Below are 25,324 nucleotides of genomic sequence, written 5' to 3' on the forward strand. Positions count from 1 at the left end.
GAAATTCTTAAAATTAGACGACTTTAACAATTAGGATTACAACCCTAAACCCTCCAATAAGCCTAAATACATAAACTTTTTAAATTTTCGATTTGGGTTTTAGGGTTTTACCTCTTGATGACAAATAATTCTTCCTCCAGCGCAATTTCTTATCACGAATTCACCAAATTAACGAACAATCCTAGCTCGTCTTGAAAATGGAGGTGTGAATTTTTTGCCCAGAACACTTTCGCCGCGAAATTGGATAGAAGGAGCAGCACAAATGGAACCTCGACTGCTTTGAAGGAGGAGAGAGAATAACAAGGAGGAGAGAGAGAGTACACTGTGAGTATTAAATACCTGAGCTCCTTCAAATTCAAAATTTTTGAAATCTGAAATTTTGGCCAGCAAAGCAAACGGACTCCGTTTTACACATGTGGGCCTCTCCCTTTATTTCGGTGAAAATACCAATAATCCCCCACTTGTGTCCAGATTGGACACAAGCCATTATGGAGCAAGACTTCCTCTTCCCTATTGAACTAGGACAAACGTTTACGCCATCAAAATTTAAAATTTAAAATTTAAAAGAAGTAGCCTTTCATTTGTTGCTTATGTCATGTTCAGGTGGCTTTTTAAGTGAATCCTCGTGCTTTATAACCTATGTAAATACGGAGTAGTAGATAGTGAATGTTTTCAGAAAAAATGATAGATTCGCATAAACTAAACTAATTTGTTAATTGATACATAAAATTACAATAACAACTCAATTATTTGGATGCCCGCGATCAGTTTTTAAATAAGTTTTGAAGATAAGTATGTTTTTTGCGTACTTAAGAAACTATGTTTTGTCTATATACATTTTTACAATACATTTTATTGTATATTTCTAAAAGCAAAATCGATAAAGTTTAAAATATAAAAAAGTTCCTATATTATACAAGGTGTCGTTTGCGCGATCTCCTTATCAAGAAAATTACTTCGAAATTAGAAACATCAATGTTCAGTGAGTAGTGAAACGAGCAAGTGAGAAATTCAAGATGTCGAGTTAAAGAGAAAAAGGGTTTTTGTCATTTAACACCTTAAAAAATACTAGTTTTTGTAATTTAACACCTTACTTAATTTATTACTAGTATTCTAAGCACGCAATGCGTGCAGATATTTTTAAAAATCTGATTTGATATATACGCAAGTATATTCTAACGTTTTATAAAATTTTTGACAATTTTTATAAGTGTATTATCGATATCTTATGTGGACACCTAAATGCTAAGTTATTAAACTAAAGTTTGATCGTAATGAACTAAAATAATACTTCAATGAGTTTCTTCTCTAATTTGTTATTTAAAACATAGTCTTATATAAACGCTACACATTCTTAAAAGTATGTACACTTTCTAAAACATGTAAGAAAATTTATTTAAAACTAAAGAAAAAAATATACATATTTATATGTATTAAAATGTATTTAGGAATCAATGTAATAACAAATTAACTAAAATAAACGTAAAAGATTGTGTTTTTTACTTGTTCATTTTTTTTTTTGCGTTTTTTTGTCGTAAAGTGATTGTATACCCATATAAAATTAGGGTATGATTAAGAGTAAAAGTAAGTTTAATTTTGTAATAAAAAAATGTAAGATCGAAGGGATGAATTCCAATTTTTTTAACTCCCTTAATAATTACTTTCATGTTTGCTATAGGAATTAAATTAAATTGTTGTTGACTTTTGGTTGTCACGTGCATTGAAATTTCACTTGTTACTATATGACATTAATTACCAGTTTTTAGAATTATTATAATTAAATTAAAACTTATTAAGGGTATAGTCTATTCCATAAGGGAACACCAAAATGCCATTTACTAAAATGACCTCATGAATTCCCTTATAAAATATATATATATATATATATATATATATATATATATATATATATATTATATATATATATATATATATATATATATATATATATATATATATATATATATATTATATGCACGCGATGCATGCGAAATTATTAAAAACTTAAAATTTTATTTTTACTTAATATTGATGTATGGGCGTAAGCAAAGATCTTGTGCATACTACATGCAACTATACTCTTATAGTCTTTTCTACATAATCATATATTACCATTCTTATGGAAAATAAATGATAATAGTTTCCTAATTTTATAGAAAGTCAAAGATCTCCAAATATTAGACCATTAATTTTACACGTATGGCGATTAACCCGTAATGCTGGCACCAAAAAACTTTCCTGATTTGTTATTGATTTCCAGTTTTTAAAATCAATAAATAACCAGATATTTAAATCAATAAATAATTAGCTTTTTAATTGAATTTAATCGTGAAATTTTATAGGGTAATTTAGTCTTATCCTAGGAGGACACCAAAAGTGGTGTTACCGAAATATCCTTCCCCTTTTCACTTATATAAAAGAGATATTTAAATACCTTAAAAAACTAAAAATTTGGAAATCAACACCACTTAACGATGTTCATAAGAAAAAACGTTGGTTTTTAACCATGTTATAGCTCCCAAAGCATAATTTGATGGTAGAAAGAGTTGTATACTACCAAATTATGCCTTGGGAACTTGCACAATTAAAAACTAACGTTTTTTCTAACAAAAACCGTTAAGTGGTGTCATTTTCCATTTTTTTTGTTTTGTTTTTAAGGTGTTTAAAAACAATAAAACTCAAGGTGTTTAATTACAAAAACTAGTTTTTTTAAGGTGTTAAAGGACAAAAAATCATGAGAAAAAAGAAACAAACAATATTGCTCATTTATACAAACAAAAAAAAAATTACAACAATAACTTAAAAGAAGTAACTTTTAAAAATAATAATCATTAGCATAATCATTAATTTTACTGTATAGAACAAACAATCTAACAAGCAGCCTAGGAAAAATATTTAGTGGGTGCAAAATAAAAAATACAAATTTTAGTGGGATCAAGTAATTCACAAATTCTTATTTAAAATGGGTGTACAATAAATATTGTACACCAGAGTAAAAGTTAACTCAAAATGTTTAAAAGTTAAGCTTATATATGTAAAAGTTATCTATTTTTTAGTGATAAATATTTTCATTGTAGTAAAACTTATTTCTTCAAAATCACTAATAATGTATAACATTAATCATTTAACCCTTTAAAATGTTTATCTATAAACTTTTTTTTACTAATATAAAAGTTAATCAAAACTAGTTTAAAGTTACAAAAAAAAGGTAAAAGTTATCTTGGTGTACAATAAATTTATTGTACACCTTGTGCACGCAAGACCTTTTGCAAGTAATTACTTTTTTTTTTTGAAGTAAAGAGTCAAGTAGTTACTTTTATAACTAAATTTTAAAAAAATCCTAAAAAATATAAAGAAAATTATCAAAATTTCCTAATTTAAGTAGGGTCAATTGACCCCTCTATTGTTTAATTGCATCCGCCCCTACATGAATCAAAGGCACTTCTTGGAGAGTTGGAGGATGTTAGAAGTTGCGAGTGAGTGAAATAGGAACATTCTTTACATAAAATAGCTTATTTTGTGGGCCAAACAGCATAATCATTCTTTTTTATTTAGTGCAAATGAGCCACATGACAACATAAATTATAAACGGGGTCAGAAGATTCGATCATGAGACTTATCGTACACAGACCCTCAGTTTTAACCATTAATTTAATTGTATAGAACTTTGCTCAAAGGAAAAATGTTGGCACCACACAGATGTGGACCGGAACATCAAAAGAAATGTACATGCAAGATGAGCAAAAGCTTAAGAAAATAAATATATACCAATTAACTGTGCAGACAAATGGATACTGATTTTATTTCCAGGACAATGACCATATTTCCTTCAGTAAAACAGATGGCTGTGCTTCACATCTATCTCCTATGACTGAAACCCCTTAAGTTACAAATCTACAACGGCTTTTGACATCGTATTCCTGATTCAATTCATCTAAAAATTCACAGCTCTAGCGCATTGGCTCTCCACAAAAGACGCATAATTTCTTCAATTTCGCAAGCACTCTGCACGGTTAAGAGTTGCAGTATTCACATAAGCTCGTATTTCAAATATATGAGCTTCAGATTCTGCAACGTTTCTGACAATGGAAAATGCAGATCAGGAACTTCTCAAGAAACTTTCGAGAATGCTGCTAAATTCAGCAGTAATTTCCTTTGTCAATATAAGATGAAGCAATCGATATTATCCCAACAATATTAAGCAATCCATGCGATATCAACTCTGACCTAACAGCTAGCTCCATTACAATAAATTAATTGTAAATTAACCTGCATGTAAAAGAACAAATGGCGGGATATCAGGCAGACTGTAAATCTTATGAAAGGAAAGTCCCATCACAACCATTTGACTTAAGAAGGGAAAGTCCCATCACAAAAGTAAATCTTATCTACTCCTTCGTTTCACAATGTTTATCCCAGTTGACTTTTTATGAAGATTAAGAAAGTGATAAAAGAACCAACATAATAGATTTAAGTGTAGCACATTAAACGCATCAGAAAAGAAGGATAATTAAGGCAATCAAATTATATCTAATAAAAAAAAGGAAAATAGTCATTGTGATAATTTGTAAAACAGAAGAGTTGCAATGTTGATTAACTATTTAAGACTGACAAAAGCAGAAAAGAGTCCCTCTGACAGATTATCTTTTGTTTAGGCCTTTTCAGGAAAACCCATAGTGCAGTCAATCATTCTCTCAAATACTACACCAGGATAATTGATACATAGAGCATGCTAAAAAATGACTCCACTAATAACCATAGTTGACCCAAAAAATCGAAATCACCTACGAGCACTTGTGTTAAATCTGAAACAGACCCAACATTAAAGCGAGAGCCACAAAAGACAAAATATGACACCTGACTTTAATTTGTAGCTGAATTAAAAGAGGCAAATTTCAGCAAAGAACACACCTTGTGGCTTTAAGTGAAGTCACCTCCCCTGCATTACACGATAATGAAGTACCAGATCCTCTGGTTTTTTCCAAACATAAGTTCGTACAGTCGCCAAACTCATTTCAGCAGTTAATACCTGAAATTTACACGCGCGATAAAAGGAGATTCAGCTGCAAGGCAATAGGGTCTTGTCAAAAGCTCGTGTTACACTCAACAGGTGCAAGAACAAAAACATTGACTCCCACATTCAGCACAAGAAGTAGCTAGCTTAAAATTTTAGTGACCATCAAGGCATAGTTAACTGGCAACACCTAGCTAAGTTTTTTCCAATAAGCCTAACATCTGGCTAAAATATTTCATGATCCAAAACCTTTCACTAAAAAGAAACTTCAGGCATCAAAAGTTAAAAATATTGCATTTCTACTCACTGCAAATCTCAAATTCAGACAAGAGATCACATACAAGAGAGTAATGAAAATCACAGCCACCTTTTCATTGAATGCTGCCAGGACTTAGCTCGGAATTAGTCAACAGTTCAGAAGTATCAAAGGTTTAATCAGAGGCATGAAAAATGGAAACTGCTCCAAACTAAGGAATGGGGTTTATAGAACCTGTTTTGTAGCTCTGATTTACCAACTGTGGCAGGCCAGAAATGAAATGTACTGGTACCACAAGTTAGTGTGCATAGACAGTTTCATAAATAAACTAAAAGGAGATGTCAAGTATGGATTAGCTCTCAGAATAAAATTTGGTTTGACATTGTAAATGATGTTTTCTTTTGATGTATTTAAGTCTGTTTTAGGCTAGCATGCCAAATTTGGGTTTTTATACCAGGATCCATTCTAGATAGTTTGTGGTGCCTTCTCCTCTTTTGGAACCCAAAAAAAAATTGAAAATCACTTCTCGAAGATACAATTAGACCCTATGACAGAAAATGTAGAGCTATCAATTGCTACAATTGTAACATGCCTGATTATTGCACAAGATTTCAATAGCAGGCTTTGGCCGCTGCCAAGGTCTCAAACCCGAGCGGAGAGACCCATCTCCTACAGTTGTTGAATGCTGCAAGGGTCCTCCAGCCAACCCAGTGGCAAATGTCCCATCTCCAGTTGCACCTCCCTCCATTGACTTGTCAAGGACCATCTTTTCAACAACATAGTTGATAACCTGGGAGATAAATAATGATGAAAGCAAATCCAAAATATCAGTCAGACTTTGATTAACCTTATGAAAATCTTATTCAGCAGCTCAAACCATATCTGTGTACATTTTAAATTTGATTAACCCAGTTTCATGACTTTGCCACTTGTTGCTCCATTTTTTCGTTCTCTCTTTTCTTGCCTTAATTCTTGTACAAACATTAAATGTCAGGGACATTGAGGTAAAGAAGTAGTATTAGAGTGTTGTAGAATTTCAAGGGTTCAAAGGTTGTAAGATATCAGTTATGGAGTCAGAGGGGGTAGGTGATGGAGCAAAATTTACAATCAATTGTGGAATTAAAGGTGGTTTCTTGAGGTCTAAGCGTGAATTTTTAGACATATCCAAGTGGAAAGGAAATTAACAGACTTTGATAGAAATTTCTAGCATTGTTAGTAGAATAACGTAAGCAGAAACAAATCTTACAAAAAGATATAGCACTCAGCATGAACATATATAGAATCAGAACAAGCACTGCATGCTATAATTGACAAGAAAGGTCTTGACTAAAAAAGCAGTAATCCTGACCTTGAGTATTCTCAATATTCGAGGAGCACTCAACTTCCCTTGGGTCAAAATTTGGATAGTAGAACCTTCGTATGGATGTAAGTAAAAGCTACACCTGTAAATATATAGCCAAATATATTAGCGTTTCACCATAAGAAAGAATTAATGGAATCAAGCTTATTTGATTAAACACAGAGAATATGCATTTTGATTATTTGGATGGACATCTCTTTAGGATGCATGATAGGATAAGATATATGCAAGCGGACAGCATATATCTTCTTCGACATAATGCTAATCTTTTGTAAGTGAGATACTATAATAAATTAATCATTGACTACTTCAGCGTTTCTTTACTCTTGGTGTCTTGAATTGTACTCTCCTAAACAGGTACTCCCGCAGACATACCAATCAGGTAGGACAGTTATAATTTCCTTAGTCTTTTACTTATGATAAAGTTGCGAGCTAATAGGATTTGAACACCCATTAAGGGGAAGAGCTTAGTTAGACGGGTCATTTAATCTCATATATGCTGCAATTCTGAGATTCCGATCCATTCAATAAATCAGTCAAACTAGAAATAAAGTACTGCTAGACGAAAAATCTAAGTAACCAGAGCTCCAAAGCATGTAAATTGTGACAGGTGAATCAACCTAGGAACTGAGTAACAAGAGCTCACACTACTGGCATGAATAAAGCAACAGGACAGCAGGAAATTACTTGGTATTCTCTCTTGGAGGTAGACGATTGTTCAAAACGCAATCCATAACCCACCAGGGAAGATCCTTTTCATCTTCAGTTCCATCCATGCCAGTTACCTTTTTCCTCCATGCACCCCCTTGAGAGCCCTCAGTAATAATGGATGGAGGATAAACAGCAGAAAACTCAAATGGAGGATATATCATTGAATCATTTTCTGAACTACCATCAACCTCAATTCGTGAATGGGTCATGCTTCTGGTAGAGATATCTTTCACTGATTGAACTTCACCATTTGCTGATGATTGAGATCCTAATCTTTGTTTTCTTTTTGCCAACCAATGAGCCAACAGGCCCTTAAGTGTTTCTCGAGCAAGATTAACCTGCAAAATGCCAGTATCCAATTCACAACATCAATGGCACACATTGAAAATATTCTATAATAAGTTAGTAACCATCTATTACTCCCATAACAATAGCCGGATAATCCATAGAAGACCAGCGTTTAGATTAGAAAAATATGTCTTCCTACATACAAAATCATTTTCCCAAATGCTTCTGACAAATCTCCTGCCCTAAGCAGTATAAGAGAGTTCGTATTCACAATCTCACCCCTGCACGAACAGAGAGTACACACTCCAACCTATAGCTATTAAAGCCACAACTAGATGCTCAGGGAAATAATAAACCTCTGTGGCAACAGATCATACTTCCTCCGTTCTCTTTTAGTTGCAACGTTTTGACTTTTACACTATTCATATGTTATACTTTGACCAGCTTTGATAATTTATACATAAACTAAAACATAATTGTGTGGGATCTTGTTAGATTCATTTCGATTTGTATTTTCGCAATATCAACTTTTTATAACTTTTACTCATACACATTAGAGATATATGGTCAAAGATGAGCATTGGCAAGTATGAAGTCAAAACGTTGCAACTTAACAAATATAGGCCGTAACAGCTACTACGCCAAGGATTTTCCAAATGCTCCCAATAGGTCACTCATAGCATTGATTCTATGGAATTAAAACTCAGCCGTTCCGTTACGTAACGGCCGTTCTGTAACCTATTTTGGATTTGCAGTTCCGCGAAAACCCGATATGTTACGGTTTGACGAAAATCACGTATTTCTCCCCGCGTTGTCCGTTAAGTAACGGTGACTCGCCGCGTTAGACGTTTTTTTTCTCCGTTACACCGTTTTTTTACATAAATTGACCAAAAATATTTTTGTAATTAGTTATGTAGTTTATGAAACATGATATTTCGTGTGTTTATTTGTTCACAAAATATAATACTCGCTTATATTAGGATAGATTTGGTTATATTGTGTTGATATAACACTTTTTAGACTAAAAATGTAATAATAAGGCTTAGACATGTTAATGTGGTTTTTTTCAAAAAATTCACACCGTGTCAGCCGAGATCCGTTCTATTCTTCCGTTACAAACGGTTTCCGCGACAATGCGACTACCGCAAACGCGACCGCGTTTTTTTTTCTATGATTGATTCTCAAATCACTCCAACATCTATGGGTGCTGATTCAAGGAAGCAACTCCTACAAGCCATTTCTATTATGCTACTAATAGGAAGATCTCGACTTATTTTATTAGTCTTTGAGAAGAAAAAAAAACCTTTTACTCCTTCACAATTTAACCCAAATAAGTATTAAAAGATACAAATCACACACTCCAAACCAAACCCCTCAAGTATAAGTTATAATACTTGCTTGAAACCACTTGAACAATATGGAAGTCGGAAAAACAACAAATATCCAATCAGGCAACAACCTTATCAAAGCCATGACTGGCCCGTGACCATCTATGTAGCTTCTAAACTACTTCCTCCGTTCATTTTTATTCGCAACGTTTGTCACTTTCACGCATGCCAATGCACAACTTTGATTATTAATTCTCTTTAAGCAAAAATTATAAAAAGTTAATATTTTAAAAATACACATTAAGACGAATCTAGCAAGATCCCACATGATTATGTTTTATCTTACGTATAAATCACCAACAATGGTCAAAGTACAATATGTTAATAGTGTAGAAATCACAAACGTTGCGAGTATTAAAAATCGGAGGAAGTATATATCAGGTAACTTGAAGTTTCCTCTTAGGCTTCGCTTGTTTTGACAGAAAACACTCGCCCGGAAAATTATTTCCCCATTTTCCTTTGTTTGCTTTTGTTAAGGGGTGGGAACAACCTTCCCAAAAGGTGAAAAACAACTTTCTAAGTTGGAAATCATTTTTCTTTAGAAAAGAAGGAATGCAACATTTTCCTCTTGATACTCTTACATTTTTTTCTCTCCTCCCATCCATCCTCTCCTCTCCTCTGCACTGCCATTCCCTTTTTCCCTAAAACTTTTCTTGCAAGGAACCAGAAAACTATTTTACATTTTTGTTATCCCTTGAAACAAACCAGAGCCTGAATTTCATTTCTTCATGATAACACAGAAGTATAAAAAGATACAAGTTCCAAGCAAAAAATAAAAATATTACTACCTGCATTTATGTGAATATACTTTTAATGTTAAAATCTTCAAATTTTCAATTCATGCCGTGAAAGTAGTGACTATGGATCAATGATATAGTACATACAATCAACTATTCAGGAAAAAGAGGAGAGTGCGGTACCTTATCATCCTCAGGTTTCCCAGCAATATCTAGATCAGCAGAGTACATCTCTGCTGAAAAACATTGTGGTGTATCCAAATGAATAGACAAGCTACCAAGCCTCGTATCAACAGTAAACCATGCAGGAATGCTCACCTAAAGAATAAAAAAACATCATAAATAGAGAGGGAGAGAGAGGGGTAAAGCAAAAATGAAACAAGGGTCAGTTAAACATTTGAATTGTTACCATTTCAAATAGCTCCTTCTTTTTCTCCTCAAATGATACCTGAGGCAAAATCAACCAAAACAAAGTATAGAAAATTGGTAATCCAAGAATGATTACAGAAAATAATATATATGTGTATCGCTAAAGAACTGATATCATGCATCAGCCCCACAGTTTTTTTGGACAATAAAAAATCAACTTGGCAAGCTTATCAAAGTACCACAGGTTTATAACATAACTAATACTAAGTTATTAACTCATATCACCTCGCCATAATCTTCAATCACAGTGCCCCTTGTGATCTCCCACAGTTTCACAGAGCCAGCTGTATCCTGTCATTAAGAAAAACAAATATTAACCTGCTCTCTGAGGCATGCATTAACAAGTAAATGCCTATCTCAAGACAAGGTGTGATATTATACCTTGGTAAGCACACGCCTTCGATTATTCAATATCTCATGTTGCACAATAGCTGGAATTCCGGGTACTTTGAGTGTTGGTTCCCGATATACTGGAATCTGGGGTATATAAGCAGTGGGACAAGTAAAGAGGCTATTAATTAAAAGGAGGCTCAAAAGCATACTGATTAACAAATGTTCCTTAAATGTGTAATAAAAATATGTAAATCATGTTCTTCGTGCATCATCAAATCACCGAGAGAAATATCATCAAATCTATAGCGGAGAAGCTAGAATGAAATAAAAATATCCCGCCAGACGCCGGTTACAACTTAAAAGTGAAAGAATTCGCTAAAAGTAAGGTCAAACATCAACTTCAAATGGCCGCTGACAAAATGAAGCATATTGATGCATTGAGGTTGAAACATTCTTAGGCTCTCCTAGCCGTCCAATCATTAAAAATTCCAACTCAAGCTACTCATAAGCTACCAATACTTCTACGGAATTTTCAAGATTGCCTAAACAAGTTTAGCAATATGGTAAGAATTTAGACACAGTCAATGTGAACTCTATTCTTTAGGTCCCCCAGTCAATCAAAACCTGTTAATAATAATTTTCACATGGTCTAGAATACATAATTCTAGAGAGTGCAGAAAAAAAAGGAAATGGGACTTCTTCAATACGTGTTTGTAATAACTACATACGATGTGAGAAATGAAGATAAGTATGAAAAACATACAGGTGTAGATCCTTCAAGGGAAGCCCTCGCTCTTGAAAAAGACAAGTTCCCAGCCAAGAAGGAACCTCCTCGTTGGAACATTTTCTGAGGATTGTGCCCTTCTGCTGGCCACCTATGAACCGAAGAATCGGTACTTGCGACCCATATGCTTTCATCATCAAGCGCCAACTGCAAAATTGGGTAATCCTCTGTGCAAAGTAAAATGCTTTCTCTAGTGGACAAGTCCGTCAAATATAACTGAAAATAAAAACCCCATCAAACATATAAGAAGACTGCCAAACAAAGAATAAACAGGAATAGACTGTGCTCACTGGCTAGCTTTGCCAGTGAGCACAGATAGCAAAATACTCACAGACTGGTCTCGTCCGCCACTGTAGACATGGCTAAATGATGTTGTGCTAGCAAGAGCCCAGACAGAATCCGTATGAACAGCATATGAATGCACACATCGCTGCTGACCAAGATCCCATAGTCTACAAGTCAACATGGACAATTATCAACACAAACTAAAAACGCATAACAATGATTTCTTAGACAGAACTGCTGTATTGTAAATAACATCTTTAATTCACAGTAAAAGCATATGCAGCAAATTTACAAAGACCGGATTCTAATTCGCTGCTAATATCATATGAAAAGCAAGACATATAAGGTAAAGGAATCTAACAGGAACATAATATCAGTGGCAAACTTACCATATGAGACATTCCACCTAGTACTATATGTAATTTTATTTTAACAACCAGAAATCACTGAAATGCCAGAGTATCCTAGTATCTAGTTTCTTGATTTATTACATACTCTTTTAGGTAGTCAAGAATTTTCACATTATGAAGTTCGTTCTTGGACATTTGTAACCTTATATATTGCTCAAATAGTAAACCCAAGTAAAAAAAAAAGGGTGACTTTAAGTAAAAAACAGGTAAGCTCTCAACTTACACAATCTATCTGGTTTTTAAAATAATTGAGGATATCAATATACTAACGTTCATTACACTTTTAACAGAAAATTTAACCCAAGGATCCTATCCTCTTTTTGTAAAAGACGATCTTGCCAAGGTTACTGTAGGAGGAGTAATTATTGAGTAACTGATCTTGGTATTCTTGCTGCCTTGATTTTAGTGCATCAAAAAATTCAGAGTTACACTGGCATGGCTAAAGACACAGGTGATTTGAAAAATAAAGGGCACAGAAGCATACCTGATCATAGAATCAGAAGAGCCGGACAAACAATACCTGCATAAAGGATGGAAATGTTATTATAAGCATTAGTTTGGTAAAGGGAATGGTGAAATTCCTTAACGAAAAAAGTATACAAGCACAGCTGAAATGGAGACAGACACCAAAGAGGTAAAAACGTATCCAAAATCTAGAAGGTGTCACGAAGATAGAAAGAGAAAACAGCAAACAAATATCTTCACTACAATTTAGGTTTAAGCAGATCATTTTGTGCAGGAATTTGTTCCATTTAAAAGTAGGATACGAAGTATAAGAATTTCTATATATGATTGACACCACAAGAGGTGCCAGCCAGTACCTAGATGAACACCAAGAGTATTGAAAATGACAGCGAAAAAGTACAGTTAATTTCGAAACCGTGACGAGCTGCACAGCTTTTGGATAACTGGAGTACTTATGCAAACTTATAGCCAGAAAGGCAAAAGGGTGGTTTTGAGTAGGCTTCTGTCAAGATACAATATGAGACTTCATTTATCACGGTAAGACAATCCATAAAAACTTTAGACTACAAAACATAAACAAACCATAAATTAATAATAAAACAGAAGGAAAAAAAAGGCCACAGAAAAGTAAAGCAGCGTAGCATAGGAAAGTTCTTAACTGGTTATTGAAACATAGAGAACCCTATCTGTTTAAATACTACGGCCAAAACCTGTTTCTGCCTCTGGCTCAAGAGTGAAGATAGGTTCAATTGCCACAATGAAGATTATCATAGAAGCAGATAGTGCTACACTACTATACCACAAAATCAATGATATAATCCTGTTCACAGGAATGTCAGCCAAAGCTCCATATTTTGAAGTTACACCTACAAGTTTAAAAGGCTAAAATATACAACATGACACAGAATTATCAGAAAACGATGATCCACCACAGGGAAGCTCTAGGGAAAGTTCACATGCATAGGCTACTTACTTCAAATAAGTAGTCTACAAATATATAAATGCTCTTTCTGAAGGATATATAAATGCTCTTTCTGAAGGACGAGCACAAACAGCCTTCCCAATAACAAATGAGTATGTAGAGCTAGAGAGACAGAAAAATAGGGCCAAAGAAAAACAAGTCCTATGCGCTCAAGCAATCGCATGACAATGTATCCCCCCCCCCCCCCCCCCCCACCCCACACACACAAATTCAATGCCGATCAAAATTTAGCACTTTACTCCAGGCTCCAGCCATACAAAACCCTCAAAACAAGAACCTGAACTCTCGACCAGAGAATTTCATCTAGGTTCTCTCCCATAATAAGCATAACATTTGGAAAAAAAGGTCTCCTAATCACCAAAAAGTGAGAAATTATTGCAGAGAGTGAAAATGTTACAACAGAACAGCCAAGCTGATGCATACTTACGGCATGTAAACATACAGGATAAGCATCATCTTAATGTGTGGATCAATACATAACTTCCCAAGGCAATCAAACTTGGCTCCTCAATGAGTCATGAAAATCAGAACGAATCACGCAAATAATGTGTTCACAGTCACAAGCATAAAGTGAAAAATCTAGAGAAAAATTATAGTTCACCGTCAACAGACCTGCCCGTAGAGTCCAAAAGTAAAGCCCTAACATTATCTGTGTGTCCCCTCAGCTTCGTGGTCTTTGAACCAGATCTTGGGTCCCAAACACGTACCACCTGTATTAAAACATGAAATGTTAAAAGAAATAGCGACACATATATACTAATATAGATAAATAAAACAACACGAATAGCATGGTCATACACTCATACAGGAAAAGCTAATCAAACAAGAGCATTAAAAACAGATGAGTAGTACCATACACATTTGAAAACTTGCTATACTCATGGTCTCATGCTTCAGCTGAGTAGTACCATACACAATTCTTCTATCCTTTTTTATTTCTACTTTAAGGAAAGTAGCTAAAGTTATCATTGTTATGCTTAAAGCATGAGGCAAGGTAAACATTAAAGATAACATAAGCATCATCTTTACCTTTTCAGTTCCACCAGAAACAAGTATGGTCCCGCTATCATTCATCGCTAATGCATATACTGACTCCTTGTGCCCTTTGGCAGGAGTAGGAACATAGCCATGACTTGGAGTAGAATGCAAAGAATTACTGGAATTGATAGTGCGTAAACTGGTAATTGGGAGGTTACTCCCACCACCATTAATTCCATTTGAAGCCTCTTCCTCTGTACTGTCATTTGACTTGGAAACTGGAGCAAGTGCAGCTTCTATATCCCAAACAAAAACCTCCCCGCCGAGGCCACCAGAGGCAACAATATTGCTCTAAAAAGCATAAACACTACTAGAGAATCAGGAAATGATGAGCATAAAATATGAAATCTAAATGCCAATGAAATTATATGTTATTAAGTATTAATAAACATAAGATAAAAAAAGGATAGCATTAAGACAATCCACGCAATTCAAATAACTCAAAAGAATCAAGGATGAAATTACATTTTTTCCTGCTGCAGCTAGACAGGTAACGTAATCCGAGTGATGACGTAAAGTCTTCGTGCATACACCATTGGACATGCAATTCCATGTCTGGGGCATAATATTGAATATGAAAAATTCAGCCTCGGCTAAAACGGAAAACTAATCATGTCACCAAATGAAACAAAGACAGCTTGGTTAGGTATGCCCAACCTTAAGCGAAGTGTCAGAAGAACAGGACACAAGCGTATGATCACCGACAAGGACAGCATCATTTACCTGCACAAACACCAGAAGCAGATATTTGGGGAAGCCCGGCAAATATAGGAAGATTACTATTAAAAATCTACCCAAGGAGAGATGAAAAGAGAGCACCACAATTCTTCTAGTTCTTTGCATTTTAAATTAACTCTCTATTAATAGACACTTCAAATTTATTGGCACATAAATAGTACAGAAGAGCTCCAGGATGAAACATGAACATATATTGAATCAAGAATAAGGTACCGACAGATCCCTGAAATTCTAAAGAAATCTAGTATCTATTTATAGACAGGTTAAAAGAAGGTACCCAATCCACATGAGATTCAAAAGTAGCAGAGCAGGTAGCTGCTTCTTCTTCAATAGCCCATCTCTTCAATATTCCATCACGGCTACCAGTAAACAAGTACTCACTATTACACATGTCATTTGACTTCAATACAGCCAAGCAATTTACACCGGCAGAATGCTGAAAGGAAATAAGTAATGGAAACACAACTCAGTTGAATACACAAGCAAAGTTAGAAAGATAACATAAAAGCTGTAAGAGTTGACAGGTTTTAAAAAAAATGCACGAGCTGGACATATCACATTGGAAAAAAGCAGATTATCAAGATAAAAGAAGAAGAAGAAGGAGATAGAGCAAATGGAAAACACAAGTTCATGAAAAATAAGAAAAAGAAGAAAAGAACTCCAATCAAGTATTACACGTGAAAGGAATAGCAGCATTTCGCAGGAGTAATGAGCTTCCCTTAACTAGGACCCATATAAATTTTTTCACCCGCTTTGGAACCTAAGCAAGCCAAGTGAAAGTAAATAGGGAAAGGCTGCACATTGTGATTATCTTGCATGATGTCGTGCAGAAAATGACAAGAGAAAGTGAAATACACTATATCAGCCAGACAGATACAAATCATTCAATTGTTCCTTACATACAAGTGAGTTACCACAACTACCACTCATAAAAGTTTCAACCAAAATGAAAAATCCCAAGATAAGAGTGTGATGAACAATTGGAAATTCATAAGCAGAAAAAGAGGATGCTGAAGGGTGGTCCTGACAAAGAATCTTCGCAAAAGCAAAGTGATCCCCATTGCCTACCATATATCTGAACAAGAGGAAAAAAGCCAGCTAACACTTGTGATATAAACTTTCGAGGGCTAGAATAGGAGGTGTCAATCCCTGCTAGCGCTTTCCATTTTATCTATCCATCCCTTTGACTGTCATTAGTTTATAATCACTCTTTGTCATATAGATGGTACCGTTAAAGTTATTTTCCCACAAAAGTTAACATTTCAAAACAAAGCTAATAGAAAACTAGACTTTAATCTTCTTTGGGCTTGCAGATACACTCCAAGGCTATTCAAAAGCTTTAGCTATTACAGCCAAAATCTCCAGGTTCCTTTCCCTCCCCTCTTCAAACCATTGGGAATCTCAGAAAAACTATATTGCGCAATCCAACATAGAAACTCTCCAAACAAATGAATCGTGAAAAGCAAACTCATGGATTATCCACTAAAGAAAGCCCCTGGTCATTAAAAAGCAGGTGTTGTATGAACACGCCAAAGAGGAAAACCCATCCAAGAAAATGGAACCCACAAAATTATGGAGACGACCGAGAAAATGTATGAATTCTACATATATTAATTTTGGGATCTATGAAAAAGAGTGTATAAGATTTGGCTAAAGCCCTTTTAGCCCTCTTCAATAATGTCTTCTTGGAGGGTACAGGAGAAGGTAAGCTCTCTCACTTGAGGGATGATAAAGTCCATTTTATTGAAGGCTTTAGAAATAGAGAAGACAATAAACCCTACACTCCAAACAGCAGACCACTTGCCTTTATCCATTAGCTTTGAAAATCATGTATACAGGAGAGAGAAAAATGCCAGTATAATAGTTGATTGAGATGGCATAATCCTAAAAAATGTTAGGACCAAACTTTTGTGTAGAGATTTTGTTCAAAGACCTGCAATAGTAACATCAGTTCCCTCCTTAGTAACCCGTCAATTCGGCTACAAGTCATATATACTCCAAGATGTTAAGCAAAAACTTCAGTAACATTCAGAAAGAAGCTCAAGGAAAGCACACCATCAACAAATAAGGAGAGTACTCATCCGCCTCTGCTATTTTTGATGTTTTGGCCCAATATGAAGTGGTGAAATGTGCATAATCATGCTGGAGTGTCGAGGATCCGACAGTCCGACAAGGGTGCTTGAGGTGAGATGAAATAAAATACAATCCTACAAAAGATCCTCCATATCTGAAAATACAGACTGGTCACCATTTTGAAGAGCCCTAAAAAAATTTGTTCTCCTCCTATCATAGGCTCATAGCCCTTCACAATTTATTCTCGTTAAGACTCTCCTATTCCTGTATTATCTGAACATTGTGATAGAAATGCCCAGTGCACCTACAAGGCTACAAGATTACAACTCTACAAGTCTATTCCTGTGCCGCAAAAACCGACAAACCTCCATTCTGAGATAACCATGTACATCTTTTAGAAAAAACTCTAGCTTTAGGATCTAATCTCATCAGGATCTACTTTAGCTTAAACCAGTTACTAGACCAGCTGATACCCAGATTCGTAGTTCAGTGACTTTTGTCAATAATAATTGAGTTTATTTATATCATTTTTCTTTAGGCAATGTTTTAATAAGTTGGAAATAGCAGAAAGACATATTTCATGAAGATACTCCCTACGTTTCTGAATAAATGCATCACTTGGACTTTTACACTATTCAAATGCTAACTTTGACTTGATTTTTTACCACTCCCTCCATCCATTTTTTATCTTTATGTTGGGTATCATGCACGTGATTTAACAACTAATTAATGTGGATAAAGATTTTTATTTATTTATTTAAACATTGCAAATTACGTTCATTAATAATGTTTTCACTTTTATCCAAAATGTGGAAAGTGCGAGAGATTTAATGTACCAATAAGAAAGTGTGAGAGATTTAATACCCCAATGAATTTGATTGATTAAAATAATCACTTATACGATTTTTGATAGAATATTAGGGGCAATGTTACAGTACAAAAGAAAATATTCTAAACTAAAGATTAAAAGGGACGCCCAAAACGAAATACGTAAAGAATAAAAAGGGACGGTTATATAAAAAGAATATATGTTATCATATAATATGTTGTTGGATTGATCACAATGTATATATTCATAATATTCAACTTCTAAAATAGACAATTAGAGTTATTAATGGTCAAAGTTGCGTCTTGGCAAGTGTGGCAGACTAACTGAAGCATATATTTAGAAACAGGGGGAGGAGTTGACAATACAGCTGATGATAAGGTTGATGGTAGAACTGGTAGAGAAAAGTTGAAGATGAAGTGTAAGAAGGAGAGGGGGAGGGGGAAAGGGGGCTAACTTCCGGAGTTCCGGTGTAACATGTTATCTCATACTTATAAGCATTCCACTTTTCTAGAAAAGACATTTCATATTGCACATTGTGTATAATATAAAAGTAAACACAAAAACAATGTCCATGACCATAATGAGTGAAATTGCACAAAATAAACAAACAAAAGGTGAATTGAAGGATCTAAAGATGTATATGTTTCCCAAACAAAACACAAAATCAGTGTTTGTAATAACCTTTGTGTCATCAGAAGCATTGAGAACATATGTCAATCTCTTCTCCTTACGAGGGCGATTTGAACCAGATGTATTCCCTGCACTACCAACTCGATGCATTGCAAGGCCTAAAGCAACAATATTGGGGTTATAAGCTAGAATATACTTCATGAAGAAAAATAGTAGACACTGAAAATTGTGAGAGATCAAAACTCTAAAAGGGTATTGGACTATTTATTACAAACAAAAAATATATAGATAAGCTTGACCTATCCTTTATAGAACAGTTAGTCAGTTATATGAAAACATATTGCCAATGTCACCACCACCCCCCAACCCAGCAACAAAAAGATTAAAAAAAGAAAAAGAACCGAACAAAAATTGCTACGAATAAATTGAATGCTACTCTATCAAAAACTAGCTCCTCAGGCCTAAGTTGTTTATTCCATATTTCCCATCACGTGCTGGGGGTGAGGTGAAAGGGCATTTATGCTGTGGAAAGTAACAACTTTACTAAGACTACTAGTGGATCACCAAGGGGGAAAACCGAATGAAGGAGACTAAGATATATGCATCTTTTCCTCTACGTACAATGCAGCACTTTCGCAAGCTCGGCTCTAAGATGGGAAATGCAAACACCCACAGACATGGAAACAAAGTCAACCATGGAAATCTGCATCTAAATTGCTCTTTTACGGTGCTGAACTAACTACGTCAATTGCAAGAATAACGTTCTATAAACACACACAAAATTCAGAAATCAAGGCTCCCCATTGGATCAGAGGGACGACGTTTCTACATGAATGCCAAGTTTTTCTTTGAACTTCTTTCAATACTCCATTTGACATGAAGTTTACTTCAATCACGAGATTAAAAAACTGACTCGTAATATACTCGTATTGGGACTAAATTGCCCAAAACACAAAAGTGAACATTATTCCAGTTTCTCCCCAAAGGAACCAGGTTTCACCATTCGTTCACGCCAGAAAACAACACAAACTTTTAATGGAGTTGATTTTTTATTTTGCGAGCTCAAAGAAAAGACCTTATTTTTCCTAGTATCGGGATTGAGGTTGATCAAATAACAAAATTTGAAACAAAAGCAATTACTCCTCCATAAAACAGGACCAGTTTTTTAGACTTTTTACCATTCGGTCGCGGCAACAAACAGCATAAAGAGATTAAACCCGATTACAGAAAATAGCAATGCCAACATTTCCCACTAAAAATTCCACAAGTAAACCCAGGCGAATAAACCTTTCTATTACATATGAAGTATGAGGCAACCATTCGAAAGTTTCAACGGTCAGATCATCAAAATAATATCTTCATACCCAATATCAGAAAATATTCACCAAATAAACAAAATTAAACAACGGAAAACATAAATTGATCCTAAAGGCCGAAAAAAAAAATCAAACTAAGTAACACCAATATCACGCACAAAGTAAACGAATTCCGATTATATTACAAAACATTATTGAGATAAAACCTAATTAAATCAAAAGCTTCAGAAATTAAATCAGCCCCAATTTCTAGAGTTTTAAGATTTCAACGGGAATAAATAAAAGGGGATGGGGAGGGGAATTACCGGAAGCAGATCAACAGAGCAGATAATTGAAAGAAGAGAGAGAAACTCAGCGGAGATACGGCGGCGAAGGCGACGGAGGTGGCGATAAAGGGCGGAGCAAGGCAGCGACAGGAGGACAGAGAGAGAGTGGAAGTGGGGGAGAGTTTTTCTGAAAAGAGAAAGAGAGATGAGAACGATTCAGCAGGATTCACAAAGACCATCACCGTTATTAATTCTTTTTATTTTTTATTTTTTATTTTTTTTTGTGTGTGTGTTTGTGTGCGCTAGGAGACTGGCCTAGGGAAATAAAGGGTGTTGTTAAACGTAGGGATGTCAGTGGGGCGGGTTTCGTGGTAGACCCGCCCCGTATTCGCCCCAAGTAGGCGGGGATGGAGGTAGATTTGGTGGGTGGTGGGGCGGGTATGGGTATAAAAGTCGTACCCGCCATGGGTGATGGGGCGGGTGTGGATTTTGTGTTGAATCCGCCCCATCCCCGCCCGCCCCGCCCCATCCCCATCCGCTCCGCCCTATCCCCACTCGCCCCACTTTATACCCGCCATGGGTGATGGTGCGGATGTGGATTTATTTGTTTGTAAGGGATAATATGAATTTAGATAAGACTTTTAAGTTTTTTTGTATGAATTTTCTTTGTTATGGCGGATACTTTTTTTCGATTATATATGTTACTTTTAGTATATGGTACTTTTTCTAAAGTTAATTTTTTCACTACTCCGTATATATGACAAATATTTTCTAAATGAGAAAAATTAGGAGGGTATTGGCGCGGGTATGGGGCGGGGGTGAGATGGGGATGGATACCCAGGCGGGTGGTGGAGCGGTGATGGATTTTAGTTTGTACCCGTTGGGGCGGGGATGGATTTTAGTTTGTACCCGTTGGGGCGGGGATGGGGATTAATTTTGTACCCGCCATGGGTGATGGGGCGGGGATGGGGATGAAAAATTTAGGTGGGGATGGGGATCGAGGGACCTACATCCGCATCCGCCCCGCCCCATTGACATCCGTCGTTCAGGGTTTGAATCGACTGTAATCCAAATTCGATTGTCATCCAAATTCAATCAATATCTAAACCATCTGAATCGAATATATAGATAAAAGTTAAATAAAATATAGATGTTCAATAGATGGCGGGTGATAGGTAAATAGGATGATAGATTGACTAGTGAAAGTTCTTCGAACTCGTCACCCGATCGTCATTCGACCCATCCATCCATCTGTTTAAAATTATTAAACTTTTATGCTACAATTATTTAATTATTAGATTTAAGTCCGTGTGATGCACGGACCTTTGTTCACGTTGTAATAAATCTATTGAAGAACAAAAAGATATTGAGGGAGTGACTCAATATATCTTATCCCAAACTTTTTTTTTATATACAAAGTATGTCTTATCCAAGCCTAATTATGCAATTCAATGACCAATTAACCTTATAATCATAGCAAAAGAACCTCGATTTCGAGTGATTATATTAATTAAAAAATTACTCAATTATCTTTATGTTTTTGACACACGGAAAAAGATAGGTCTTGGTCTAGTGGTAATTAAAGACTGAGGTCTCGTGTACGTATGATAGGTCACGGGTTTAAATCCATCTTTCCCTAATTATAATGCCCTGTTGGCTCATTCGCACCAAAAAATTAATAAAACTTAACCACTAAATAAAAATAAAATATCAAATAAAAAAGTTTGATAATTAAAAGATATATAATCCATGCATAGGTATAGTTTGTTGCACCATAGGAAATAAATGGGTATTCGCATGAGTAATAGTCCCCCGTCCTTAAAAGATTTTCCCATATACCATATATGAAATTTCGTATTTTTTGTCTCATACCTTATTTGGTTTGTAGTCTCCACGTGTCTTTCCTCATAAAATACTCCGTATAATTTAATGTAACTAAAAGACAAATCAGCCTAATTATTTGTTTTTTAGTATACCCAATTCTTAATAAAGTGACATATATGGGACAATATTTGAGGGACGAGAGGAGTATGTAGTAGGAGTACTATGTATAGAGTTATATGACATACGTTTTTCGTCCTATTCGTCTATTTGAGACTTGCTAGCATTCATCAACTGGGGAGGCAACAAATCTCGAGATACATTACTCCTCCCCATCGTGTCCTACGCAAGCATATCATAATAGATAAATCAAATACGATAGGTTAGATCATAATAATAAAATAAAATAAAATAAAAACTTACAATAATATGAAATTTCAATCGATTCCACTTGCATGGACCCGGTCCACCATAAGATTACCATGGACTAGGGTAATTAGGTAATTTTAACAGTGAGTAATTATAGAAACTGTAGGTTCTGTAAAGTAACTATATCTCCAGAATAACTATGAACATAATAATGATAAGAATAACTATTCTATTCAAAGAGTAACTATATCATATAGAAAAGTAATTTTAACTGTAAAACAATTACTACTATATATATTCATTCTTGCAGACAAAAAAAAGTAAATTATAGAAACTATAGGTTCTGTAAAGTAACTATATTTTCAGAATAGTAACTATGAAATAAATAATAATATAGTAATTTCGATGAGAACAAGTATTCTATCCAAAGATTAAATATATTATATAGAAAAATAACTTTAACGGTAAAACAATTACTATATTATAAAAATAAACAATATGATATAGATGGTTTAGAGGTCATATAGTAATTTTTTCTATTATATATCACATAATTACTGAAATATAAAAGAGTAACTATATCAAAAGTAACAGTAATTATAACTCTTGAACAATAATAAAGAAAACATTAACTACTTGGTTAGTTGTTTTAGCTACGACATTCTAATTCTTTGCATCTATTAAATAAACCATGTTAAACTCAAATGTTTTTTGAACTAAAAAATACTAATCGACACGTCCACGTGGACCACGTCTCTTTTTTCCACCAACACATCATGTCCTTCCTCTACCACGTTCTTGGTTTCCATTGTTGTCAGGATTTTCTTCTTCTCCTCCTGCTTTTGTTTTCCTTGCAGAATTTATTCTTTGCACGATTTCAATTCTGGGTGCATCATCTTTGTATTTCTGAATCAATAATATTTAAACTAAGTTAATAATTTAACATTTAAATATGAAAAAATAACATAATAACTATGTAAAACGTGTAGTTTCTATTATGCATCATATAGTAACTCTTACAATTAACGATGGTAAAATACTTGCAGAATTGCATATATAGTTATTGTTATTGTTATAGTCATATAGTTACTGTCAAAATAATATAGTCACTTTTATTAATAATAACATGGAGTACAAAGAAAGTTCATAAAAAGAACATAATGATAAGATAATAACTATTAAAATTATATAGTTACTATTATACATGATATAGTAACTCTTAATATTAATGATAGTCATATACGAGTAAGGTTGTAGATATAGTTATTGTTATGATCATATAGTTGTTGTGATCATAACATAGTAACTCTTATTACTAGTAACATAGAAGACAACAAAGACCATGAAAAGAACATTATAATATACATAAAAAACTATACCAAACATATAGTTACTATAATACAAGATATAGTACCTATAAATATTATTGATGGTCATTTATTCACAGAGTTGCCCACATAGTTGATGTGATAATAATATAGTAACTCTATCCATAATACAGTAACTATATCATTAAAAATATAGATAACATAAAAACATGCACATAACATAATAAACTAACATAGTACCTATTTCAAAAATATAGTAACTATATAAAACGTACAATAACTATTAAAGAAAATAAACATATGGTAACAAGTCATGATAAAATAAACATAATATCTATTTCAAACATATAGTAACTATATAAATAATATAGTAACTATATAAATAATATAGTAACTATTGAAGAAAATAAACATATGGTAACACATCATGATAAAATAAACATAGTACCTATTTCAAACATATAGTAACTAATATAATAATATAGTAACTATTGTACACATATAGTAACCATTATAATCACACAATAACTAGCTTAACATATAGTGACTATTATTATAATATAGTAACTATTGTACAAATATAGTAACCATTATAATCATATAGTCACTATCTAAGAAGCAGACAAAAATATACTCGAAATAACATATTACATAATGTAATCGTATAGTAACTATTATATATCAAAAATTCACTATAAACTGTTCTTAACATAGTAACTATCTTAAACACATAGTTATTGTTTTAAATTTATAATAACTTTCTAAAAAATATAGTAACTATTTTAAACACATAGTTACTGTTTTAAAGTTATAGTAACATTTTTAAAAATATAGTTACTCTAAAAACTACTACTAACATAAACACAATGAATATTCCAATGACTATTAAAAACATTATTTCGCAACATAAATTAAAGGTAACTATATCATTTATATACTAACTATATGAAACACTAACCCTAATTTCACCCAAACAACAAACACTATTTCTACCTCTTGTGCTTTGCTGCATCAATTCTTAAAGTTCACAGCTTTGTCTCTTTTTTCTAAATTTAAGGCATTATTTCTTCTTATACAAATGATATTGTAAAGTATTTTTGGAGATTCGTCACTAGATAGTGCAACTTTAGAACCTGGAATAACATGTGATTGATACTTCATATTATTTTCTTATACAAATATCAAATATATAGTAACTATATAAACCATATAGTAACTATATAAAACATATAGTGACTATTATTAAAATATAGTAACTATTGAACACATATAGTAACCATTATAATCATATAGTCACTATCTAAGAAGCGGACAAATACATACTCTAAATAACATAGTACATAATGTAATCGTATAGTAACTATTATTTATCAAAAGTCACTATAAACTGTTCATAACATAATAACTATTTTAAACACATAGTTACTGTTTTAAACTTATAATAACTTTCTAAAAAATATAGTGACTATTTTAA

General features: G+C 33.9%; 1 protein-coding gene across 3 annotated transcripts; it reads right to left on the reverse strand.

The window, feature by feature from the left end:
• Positions 1-3,737: 3,737 nt before the first annotated feature.
• On the reverse strand, positions 3,738-20,565 carry LOC110801074 (uncharacterized). Of its 3 annotated transcripts, none has more exons than XR_008932444.1 (19): positions 20,372-20,565; positions 18,802-18,908; positions 15,496-15,654; positions 15,138-15,203; positions 14,946-15,035; positions 14,472-14,771; positions 14,055-14,152; positions 12,480-12,515; positions 11,632-11,752; positions 11,280-11,516; positions 10,565-10,660; positions 10,409-10,474; positions 10,164-10,202; positions 9,938-10,072; positions 7,318-7,679; positions 6,619-6,712; positions 5,863-6,060; positions 4,912-5,063; positions 3,738-4,269 (listed from the first exon to the last, which is right to left on the reverse strand). XR_008932444.1 is itself a non-coding variant. In XM_056843004.1 (19 exons), exons 2-18 carry the CDS (start codon positions 18,898-18,900, stop codon positions 4,931-4,933), a joined length of 2,295 nt encoding a protein of 764 aa, XP_056698982.1. In that variant the 5' UTR covers positions 18,901-18,908; positions 20,372-20,565; the 3' UTR covers positions 3,738-4,079; positions 4,912-4,930. The 3 variants fall into 3 exon arrangements, 2 of the variants coding, with proteins under 2 accessions (XP_056698982.1, XP_021862084.1); XM_056843004.1 differs by having other exon boundaries at positions 3,738-4,079; positions 4,912-5,029; XM_022006392.2 differs by having other exon boundaries at positions 4,912-5,029.
• Positions 20,566-25,324: the final 4,759 nt, after the last annotated feature.

This window comes from Spinacia oleracea, chromosome 4 (genome assembly GCF_020520425.1).
Source record: "Spinacia oleracea cultivar Varoflay chromosome 4, BTI_SOV_V1, whole genome shotgun sequence".
Lineage (NCBI taxonomy): Eukaryota > Viridiplantae > Streptophyta > Magnoliopsida > Caryophyllales > Amaranthaceae > Spinacia > Spinacia oleracea.